General features: G+C 35.1%; 1 protein-coding gene across 1 annotated transcript; it reads left to right on the top strand.

The window, feature by feature from the left end:
• The first annotated feature begins 3012 nt into the window (after positions 1-3012).
• LOC134742298 (uncharacterized) lies at positions 3013-11179 on the top strand. Its single transcript, XM_063675349.1, has 2 exons — positions 3013-4119; positions 11102-11179. The coding sequence occupies exons 1-2, from the start codon at positions 3157-3159 to the stop codon at positions 11177-11179; spliced, it is 1041 nt and encodes a 346-aa protein (XP_063531419.1). The 5' UTR covers positions 3013-3156.
• The last annotated feature ends 461 nt before the right edge of the window (positions 11180-11640 follow it).

Below are 11640 nucleotides of genomic sequence, written 5' to 3'. Positions count from 1 at the left end.
TTCCTGAAAGGTAATATTTCTGCAATCACAAATCCTGGGAATTTTTATGACTCAGTTTGAGAGCTTTACAAGACACTGACAAGAATAAGTACATATTCATTAATCATTTGTAATAAAAATACCTTCAAAAAATTAAAGAGTTTAGACAGAACATTATTGTTGGAAAAGCGAAATAGTTGAACTGTTGGAATTATGCCCTGAGGCGTTAAATCCGCCATTCGTACCTTTTTTTGATGTAGGTACAATAAAGTTTAATTTATATAAATAAATAATTTATTATACCTATATACTGTTTCAAATGAATATATAAATAATATATTTAATATGAATTAGGTTTTAGGTTTATTAAAAACCTTTTTTTTGGTCTCCCGACTCCTAAGTGCCAATACGAGTATCCATATCTCTTATAGTTTCAGATATTCCCTTATTGGCTTTTGATGTGGTGTGTTGTGTGGACATAATTATTTGTGTCATGAGTTGCCCCATAGTTTCAAGACTATGGAGCCGACTTTTGCGTATAAGATGTCAATTACAAAATTTACCCATGTCAATTACAATATTTTTCATAAAACCGTACCTAGTCGATATACGGTTTTCAAACTTTTTACTTGTTTTTTAAAGTGTATGTACATAGAGGTCAAAACTCTAAAGGGTCACATTTTGGTCCAGTGGTAATGGTTCAGTTTGAAGTTTGAACAGTGCGTTTCCTTTGTGCGCCGGCGGCCGCGGCTTCCGCTGCACTGGCACACACCCATGCTGATCAACTACGTTATTAAATTGCTACGTTTTATTAAACCTTGTACGAGTAACGATATGGAACTTTCGGGGTTATTATCTGTCCAACGAAGACGCGTTAGTCACATATTGCTGGTATAGAGTATTATATTCCTTTCCATGTATAGGTATATGAACATAGTTTCGATCATGCTAAACACAACCTTCGGTCTTTAACTTTTGCTACTGACTTTACTATTTAGTATCTTTTACTTCCCAATTCTTCTAGACTCGCAGCATGCGATGACCATGTGATAAAATTCAGCACACAAGCTAGCGTATTTCAAAACGGATATAATATTACTTACACGCACCCTATTTTTTCCACACCCTTGCGGCTGTAAATGAAAACATCGGTATATTCTATGAAAGATCACTTCCAATGCCTTTTAAATTTTATGGTTATTGTTATTATTGTGGCATTATTTTAAACCATACTACTAGTATATTTTCTATTGATGTGCTACCTACGAGTATTCATTAATAAGTATTTCACGTAAATCGCTTCTCTCTATAGCGGAGATATTAATATGTGTGGATAATGAGTTTTGTCATCATATTTTGTGTATCTAATAGAATTGACATTAGCAGCATTGAATATGCAACAGATACTTAATGAAATTCAGTATCGCGTGGCGTATATGTCGTATTGGCGAATTTGCGTTCATTAGGCGTCAACTCGCGAGTAACGAGTGTATACAGACTGTGATGCTATTCTTGTTACTCATCGAGCAAGAGCGAGTCCAACGAACGTTCGAATTGCATAAATAGGTACCTAAACACAGGTACTTACCGACCTACCTATAGAGTTGCCACACACGTACGCCCGCCGTGAGGGTACGAAATGCGACTAAATTAAAATAGTAGCAGGTTTTAACATTGGTAATAGAATACCAAAAAGGACGTACGTAATTAGGTCAGGTTCATTGCTACCAACCCGTTTAGACGTGGCAAAACAGTCCTATGTTTTGAAGAATGCAAAGTGAAAAGTGAGTGAGAGATTGAGATGGCTGTTACTTATATTGAAAGTTCCATAAGACCATCCCCTTCGGTCTTGGTATTATTTATTACCTCATCCTCTCTATGGTATTCCTACTTGTTTTTAAATACGAGTACATGCGCATTGTTACGGATATTGAGGTATCGTTTACATACCGCGAAAATCTAATCGAAATTTTGTTATTTGCCTCTCTGTCGCTCGAATATGTAAGAGTGATAGAGGCAGATAGCGAAATCTTGATTTTCGATTTTCTCGGTAGGCCCTCAGGCGGTCTAGCATAAGTTGCGTTCTCGCGCGCGAGTCCATACTTGAAGTCGCGCTAGATGTATGGAGTCGCGCGCGAGAACGCAACTTATGCTAGACCACCTGGTTTTCCCGAGTTCTCGATTTGCCAGCGCTCGCGCATCAATGGAGAATATACGAGCAGTACCGCGGCGTTGCGAATTACCGAGTTAATTAAAAGCTTGCGAATATTCCTTTTAAGCCTGGTCGCCAAGAGAGCGCTTTGAAATAAAAACGTTTAGAGTCCGCCCAAATTAAGACTGAAATGAAATAATTTGGCAAGTCCAGTGGCAAGTTCTCAGTTACCAAATCATTTTAACTTCATTTGGACACACTCTGTATTTAACCATTGTTTTGTTATGTGCTTTATGTAAAATTAGTAGGTATTGATGCTCTTGTAGTATATGTATAAAAAATAAAAATCATTTATTCCGGACATTCGGACCACAGAAATCCATAACAGGTCAGTCGAACATGTACATGCAGGGACTTAAAACTATGTTAGATACAATTAATTACTTACTATAGGTATACGAGTATATAAACACATAACATATATATAAGTCGGTGTATGTGTCAACTGCAAACGATACCACAACGCGTAGAAAACTCGCGTTTTGAACACATATTTAATGATATGAATGGGAAATGTTTCTTTTTCCGAATTTTCGATTTTTATGTGACTTTGCTCGAATTCTTATTCTCACTGATAAAAAAATGTTATATGCCAAAAAAAATCGGTCAATATTTAAAGGTTGCACAACATCAACAAAGATATCTTAAATAACCAACGTCTCTACAGCGGAGGGTAGAAAGAGATTTAAGCCGCTACCATCAAAGTAGAGAATACTACTTTTACCATCTATCGGCTTTAAGATACGTTTTATCACGCAATCTTTGACAAATAGAGCAAACTAGGGTGTTTCGTATGCAGGTGTCGTCACCGCGCCTCAGTCCGCGCGTCCGCTGTATCCTGGCCTGCGAGCCAGTAATAAACGAGCTTCCATCGTACGCACTTGTTTCATTGCTAAGTACATACATATCAGTGGCTAACGAGGCTGGTGCATAGTGTATACCCGCGCGCAGTGTAATAAATAATAATGTCCGGTTATTTAGGGAGTATTTCTAACTTTGATCCTAATACGCAGGACTGGCAAATATTTGTTAGTCGATTGAAGCAGTTTTTAGGGTTAAATACGATTACGGACGAGGGGAAGAAGAAAGCGGTTTTATTAACGCATCTTTCCGATGACGCATATCGGCTACTTACAAACCTCGCGCACCCAAAGGACGTGGAAACGGTGAAGTACGATGACCTGCTCAATTTACTCAACGGACACTTTGTACCAAAGAGGTCAACCTTCACGGACAAAGCGAAATTCTACAATGCGGTAAAGACAGACGGCGAAAAGATCGAAGACTGGGCGGCTCGACTTCGTGGACTGGCAGTTCACTGCGAGTTCGGAACCGCTCTGGAAATGATGCTTCGCGACCGTTTTGTTCTGGGATTCAATGCGGGTCCAGAACGAGACCGACTCTGCGAGCAGGATGTGGAGAAGTTAACGTTCGCTAAGGCGTTGGAGCTAGCTCAGCAGGCGTCTTGTGCTCGACAGGCCAAGGCCACCCCTGCGGTGCTCAAGGAGGAGCCAGTGTTCCGGACGAGCACGACAAAGAGCGGCAGCAGCGGCCGCGGAGGTCACGGAGGTCACGGGAGCCGCGGCAGACACGGCAGCCGCGCGGCAGACAGCGCGGACTCTTCTTCCCGTTGTAATATTTGTGGTCTTCGTAATCACGCGGCGGATAGGTGTAGGTATAAAAATTACCGGTGTCAAAAGTGTAACGAAAAAGGCCATCTTAAGAAAGTGTGCACATCCAGTCGTGTAAATAATATCGGTATCGGACAGTCGTCGGATGCCCAGGAGTCTGGAGACGGCAGCAGTGACTGCGAGGAATGCCAGCTGTTCAATTTGAGGTGCGTCAATTATGATCCCATATTTATTCCTGTCGTTCTTAATAATGGCGTAAAATTAAACATGGAACTAGATTCGGGGTCAGGTTCAAATGTAACCGGTTCAAATGTTTTGTGTTTTTTTTTTAATATATTAATTAAGGGTTTCTTAGTGGAACGAAAATTTGATTATTTTTGCGCTCCGTCGCACAGTTTAGGAGATACAGCCCTCTAAAAAAAATTTTTTATTTTTGTTTTCTTTTCTTTTTAAATGTTAATTAAGTTGAACGAAAATTTTATTATTTTACGCTACGACGCTATTATTAAATTATGTTAGATTTTGAAATTTTTATATTAAATATATCTACTTATATATAAAGTTGAAGTTTGGTTATTGAATTTTATATTATATAAATATACAAAAAAGAAATATAGGGCTGTATCTCCTAACCCGTCCGTCGTAGCGCAAAAATAATAAAATTTTCGTTCCCCTTTAAAAACACTTTTAATATACAAAAAACACAATGAAACACAATAAGAAAAAAAACTACACGGCTGTATCTCCTAAGCCGAGCGTCGTAATATTAAAAAAAAAAAACAAACAAAAATACCAAAAAAATCTTTATAAGGCTGTATCTCTGAACCGTGGGTCGTAGAGTAAAATAATAAAATTTTCGTTCAACTTAATTAACATTTAAAAAGAAAAGAAAAAAAAAAAAACAGAAAAATATTTTTTAGAGGGCTGTATCTCCTAAACCGTGCGACGGAGCGCAAAAATAATCAAATTTTCGTTCCACTAAGAAACCCTTAAGTAATATATTTAAAAAAAACAGAAAATCTTTATAAAGCTGTATCTCCTTAACCGTGCATCGTAGCGCAAAATAATAAAATTTTCGTTCCATTGCAGTGGACCCTTAGTTAACATTTAAAAAAAAGAAAAAAAACAGAAATAGTACATTTCGATGATAGTGCGGAAAGTATGTCATACTTTACATACTTTCGAAGAATGACATTTCCGCACGTGTATCGAACGACATTTTTTAATACCGTTGCGAAAAAATAAGAAAAACAACAAGTAAGGAATTCGAAACTTTTATATTATTAATTCTGTGACATTATTGACATTAGACTTATATAGACCGTGATTACCTTTTGTATTATTTGTGAGCTCCCGATATTTCAAAACCACCGTGAATCATTCAAAACTCTAATTATTGACATTGACATTATGAAGAGGTGTTTTTATAGCTTTTATTCGACTAGAATGGATTTTGTTATTATTATTGAACCCACTTCATACAACATTATACACATTGTATTGTTTTACAAATATAAAACATTGTACTATTATTACCTAAATATCGTTATTAACGATTATTTCAATACTCAATACTCAGTAATCAACATAAAAACCTACTGTTAAAGTAAGAATACGAAAAATATACATATTTCATATTTTATTACTTACCTCTTCATCATTATAACACGTCTATTTTTTTATATATTGAATATTGAAAAACCGTTCTTAATAAGTTGTCTGAATAAAGATTTTTTTTCTTTTTGTGTTTCATTGTACGACCGGTCTGGCCTAGTGGGTGACCCTGCCTGTGAAGCCGATGGTCCTGGGTTCGAATTCCGGTAAGGGCATTTATTTGTGTGATGAACACAGATATTTGTTCCTGAGTCATGGGTGTTTTCTATGTATTTGTATATTATATATATCGTTGTCTGAGTACCCATAACATAAGCCTTCTTGAGCTTACTGTGGGACTGTCAATCTGTGTAAGAATGTCCTATAATATTTATTTATTTATTTATTGTGTTTTTTGTATATTGAAAGAGGGGAACGAAATTTTTTTTATTTTTGCGCTGCGACGGACAGTTTTGGAGATACAGCCCTATACCTATATATATTTTTTTTTTTATTGTTGTTTTTTTTTTGTATGTTATATAATATAAAATTCCATAACCAAAATTCAAATGTTTATATAAGTAGATATACTCAATATAAAAATTTCAAAATCTAACATAACTTTTAATAGAAATGTCCTCATACATCATAAATATACACCATCCTCATAGTTACAATCACATTGTACAGTTAACTGCAGAGAAAAGATACCACCCCTGTTAAGGTTTGTATGCAAAGGTGCTAAGCGAATATTATTGCTGACTGTACATCCTACCTAGTGGTCTTTAATTTACTACAAAAATAACTTTGTAATGCATACACTTTGTATAGTAGAGAAACTTAATTTTGTGTGCAAAGATAACTTTGTAATGCATACAATTTGTATAGTAAACAAACTTAATTTTGCGTGCAAGTAAGTGCCATACTTTTTAGATCGCCTGGCAAGGTTAAAGACACGACACGACCAAATGTTCTGGTTTATTATTTTTATGACTATTTAGATACTTAATTTTAACCTGTTAAAAATACAGATTGCTTTTAGAACATTTTTTTTAATTTTGTAAAATATTATTTTGCACGCGTCTAGCAAGGTTAGGTTACCCGCTAGCCCGTTGATCTACCTATATATCAATACCGTTTGATCGCTGCCTCGGCGGCGCACAGCGCGGCGCGCGCAACCATGCCGCGCGTTCGAAATGTAACGTAAATATAAGCACGGAATGCATACGTATCAGTATTTAGTGACGCACAAATTTTATATTTCTAAACTTTTGTGTGGGAACTAAGATCATTGTCATGACCGTTTAATATTAACTCTACAAACTTTAATTCAATATTGGCTATACTGCTTAACCAGAAATCAATATCTAGAGAAGCACATTGTCTACATTTCTAATTTTTTACAAGTATAATAAGCTGATCCATAATATCGTAATTTTGCAATATCAGCTACTATAATTATTTATTTACAAAATAATTCATGTTTTTAAGTTCACCAGAAAGCACATGTTCCAGATTTCTAAAAACCGAATATTGTGTATAAATTAAAGTGGTATTGAATATGTTAAAGTTTTTTGTAACTTTAATTCTATATTTATAAAGTTATTAGCAGAAATTAAAATATTTCAATATATCCGAACGCTCACCCTAAAAATTTCTATTTTTTTACGAAAGTCTTATTTAACATGCTTACAATGACATATCGAAATAGAAAAAACTTTAATATTATCAAAACCCATTTTTGTTCCACCGCTGGTCTATACCTATAACGCAGAATGCTACTCCTACTGAGAGATACATAAGTCTATCCCGTTCGGTCATTTCCCCCCACCGCTTATGACAGATCCAGTTATATGTACTTGATTCATGTTTTAAAGAAACTTTGCAAACTGGAAATTTGTTAATGAGAGTTAGTTGAAAACGTAAGTCAATTATGTTATTTGAAAATATAGGAAAATTGTACAGAATCGTATTTTAATTCACGCGCTCATTTGAGCTATTGCGAAACCTGGTGGCCAATTCGAACTTTGTTATTCGCCCGTGCGTCTCGCTTGGGTCAATACATGTACGAATAAGTAAGAGCGGCACTGACATCATTGAAATATCAAAATATGTACATTTAAATTGGCCTCCTAAAGTATACACGCTAAGCACGAAGACTTTTGTACTTTCCGCCATTTCCTATCTCTATCGCACACGTATAACTATATATATGTGTGCGATTTTACGCGCGTCCGATAGAGATAGGAACAAGCTGTTCGATATAACGAAATTTTTCGTACTTAGCGTCCTTACTTTAGTTTGTGTGAGGGTGAACATAATTCAATTCAATGCAATTATTTATTTCTACTCATTATGATCCATATAATGTTAGTAAGTACAACAAAACTTAAAATTAATTAAGGTTAGTGACAATGCAAAGCTTGCGCTGTTTTTGGGCCTAGAAATAAAAACGTTCTCTTATTGATTGATGCTGATTTTACGGAGAAGCAAAGATAGATATAACTCCGTAATAGATAGATACAGTCTAAGGAAAAAACGTGCCTCGAAAATCAAGAAAATTTGATTCTCGTTCAGAGGGCGCTACTAGTTTTGGCCTACAGTCGTATAGATGGCGTTGACGGTTTCGTTTGTTATTTAATAATTTTAACGCATATCAGTGAAAGAACATGGGCCAAAATCAAAAAAAAATTATTAATGCAAATAAAAAAAAATCATTTATCTATATTTAAATACATTCTATCGTATTTTTATAAATCTTCATTTTTAGTTTTAAAGTGTGTCGACAGATGGCAGTGAATTTACTGGGGTTACAAAATTTACTATGACAGTACCGCTCTAGTATAAGTTACTCTATGGGAGAAGCATTGTAGGTACTCATAATCGATAAATAAATCTCATTTCATTAAATATTAAAATACACTTTTAACTTAAGTTTTTACAACCTGGTTTCACCATATTTTATAGTAGCTTAGGTTAAAGATTACCTTCTGACTAACGAAGTTTATCTGAAGATATTTTGCTCCAGTAAACGAGGTTTCTAGAATCTACTCTCGTGTACACAAAATGGAAATTAGTTATTTTAGTACCTACAGTATTATAAACTGAAATAGATATCATACACTAAATAAAAAGTGACCAAGCCCACCGGTGGTCTAGGTTGGAATCGAACCCACGTCTTCAGCTTACGCGGCTAACGTCCTGACCACCCGGCCACTACAGTATTGTTTGCTATGAAGCGCTGGTGGCCTAGCGGTAAGAGCGTGCGACTTTCAATCCGAAAGGTTGCGGGTTCAAACCCCGGCTCGTACCAATGAGTTTTTCGGAACTTATGTACGAAATATCATTTGAGATTTACTAGTCGATTTTCGGTGAAGGAAAATATCGTAAGGATACCGGACTAATTCCCAATTATGTCTAGTTTACCCTCTGGGTTGGAAGGTCAGATGGCAGTCGCTTTTGTAAAAACTAGTGCCTACGCCAATTCTCGGGATTAGTTGCCCAGCGGACCCCAGGCTCCCAGAAGCCTTGGCAAAAATGCCGGGATAAAGCGAGGAAGATGTCAGTATTGTTTGCTACAAGTTAACTAATTTCACAACAGTTTCATGGTTATGTACGACTGCTAGGTATATTCAAACCTTGCGAACAAAAGATTTTCTGCCAAACTAGGTAACTTAATCTGTTGCTCTTTTGACATGAAATCATTATTTATATGAATTTAAATTAAGAAAAAAAATGGTAAATTTTTGACATTCTAATTATTATTCTAGTCTATATTATTCTGAATCTGACATATTAATTATTATTATTGTATTCATTATTTAAATTTATTGGATTTTGATTTTATTGTTGAAAGTTTTATTTTTAATGTATTTACTAACACATAGCTATAACGATGGTACTAACAATATTGTATGGAATCTTGAATGTTCTGAAATAAAGATATTTTTATTTTATTTAAAGCTTAACGGATCAATGTTGGTAAACCATATAGTATTTTATTTAAAGTAAATAGGAATTGAGCAAATTAGGATTAATTTATACAAAGTTGCATAGTTTATTTAACTACACTAACAGATTATGTGTATTCAGCAACCGATAAAGTTACTTATAAACATAGCTCATTATAATTTTCCTGTCCCTCGGCCTCTCTGAAGCCACAGCATTATCAAGATGAATACGCCCATAAATCGCTCATGTCCCTGAGAAGCCGAGCCTACTCGCGGCTTAACGCAAATGCCCCCACTATCAACACAACCTCTCAAGACTCCACCTCATAGCTTGAATTTTAAGCACTATTTCCATAGACTACGTTTCTTTTTCAAAAATAAAGTGACGTACAATAAGACATTGCGAAGATATCCACTCAAAATATCTGTTCTAATTTCTGGGAGGGCTACATTTTGAAGAACTGTTTATCTGAATTTCGTACTATATTTTATACCTGAGGGAAGCTAGTAAACATCTATATTAAGCGTTTACTATGTATCTAGGTGAATGTAAACAGTTTCCCTAGTTTTAATTCTCATTATACTCAATTGTATGCGGAAGTAGTTTGCGCGAAGGAAAAAGGGTAAAGGTAAGTCACTTTAAGTATGCGTGATATAAAGTAATTAGGTTATAAGTGTGTTAGGTGTGTTGTAAATATACAATTTTTTTTTTGTCTTCAGCTGTTTATAAACAGAGTACACATTTATACATCGTTAAAACATCGGTACATTAGCCAAATTACAAACATAAATTATGTCAATTTAACTTTCAGGATCATGCATTAATACCAAAGAACAATATACCTAACCAATTAACGATTTTCATCTCGAGTAGGGCCCGGGACGACTCGTTGTTTTAAAATTAATATTATAGGTACGTAGAAAATACATAGCATTTGATGTTAGGTATTTTCAATATTTCGTTAATATAATCAGTTCGACCAGTTTATTTTCGTCAAATCAAAACGGACATCTAAAGATAAAGCAACAGACTTCCCTTGAAAAATCATCAATCCCTCAGATAACATCTAAAAACAAGAAAAATTAACAAAAGTATTAAACTTACAAGAGACTGTCGTCAACCAACTCACTATCTACCAAACTGACACAACGGAGATAAAGTTTTGGTATGTTTGATAAATCTGTTTGTAATTAAAATCAAATGAAACGTATTCTGAATTTTCTATTTGGAATTATGGCCGATATACGAAGAAGCATTACGAGTATGATATGCAGGTTTAATACAATGTCACCAGACATTAATACTCGTAATTACAAAAACTAAGCTTATGTCAATCCCAAGGCAAAAATTAGAAGTATGTACAGGTTAGGTAGCGTTACGGTTACGTAAGTGCATAGAGTAACTTATACTAGAGCGGTACTGTCATAGTAAATTTTGTAACCCCAGTAAATTCACTGCCATACGATTAAATGTTTTTTTTTATTTGCATTAATTATTTTTATGATTTTGACACATGTTCTTTCACTGATATGCGTTAAAATTGTTAAATAACAAACGAAACCGTCAACGCCATCTATACGACAGTAGGCCAAAGCTAGTAGCGCCCTCTGAACGAGAATCAAATTTTCTTGATTTACGAGGCACGTTTTTTCCTTAGACTGTATCCATCTATTACGGAGTTATATCTATGTTTGGTAAGCGTTACCAATAGAACAGTTTTATTTATATTGTTCAGAACGCATCTTCAGTGACGTCACGGACGGCCGATTGCCTCCGAAATTCGAAGATCGGCGACGAACGGATGCGTATATGACGTTCGCCGACAGCACAGCTAACGGCAATCTTCCAAAATATATTGAACGACAAACTCGAATTGTAAATTTAATTATAATTTACAAAATAAATCTTTGTACGCAAGTTTAAATAACAAGTCTTCATTGAAGATATACTTAGGCATCCCTTCAATACCTAGAAAGGAGCCTAGGCCTCAATATACATATATCAACCTGATTAGTAAAATCAAAGTTGTTAATTCTGATACAGTTCTATCGACAAGAGACTGACCGGTCAATTCAAACAACGTGATAATTACTAGATACTAGAACAATGCGAGATCTAATAGATACGTTATACTTTAGTTCTCAACTAGTTAGCTTTTGCAGTTCGATTCGAGAAACTAATTGTCATTTCACGCTACAATTATTGTGACGTTTTGGGATATCCATTAGATATCCATTGGATTTCTATACTTTGTCAAAGGACTGTCTCATTTCA

This window comes from Cydia strobilella, chromosome 6, assembly GCF_947568885.1.
Source record: "Cydia strobilella chromosome 6, ilCydStro3.1, whole genome shotgun sequence".
NCBI classification, from domain to species: Eukaryota; Metazoa; Arthropoda; class Insecta; order Lepidoptera; family Tortricidae; genus Cydia; species Cydia strobilella.
Note: the sequence above shows the minus strand (reverse complement) of the source record. Positions and strands in the feature narration are given on the sequence as shown.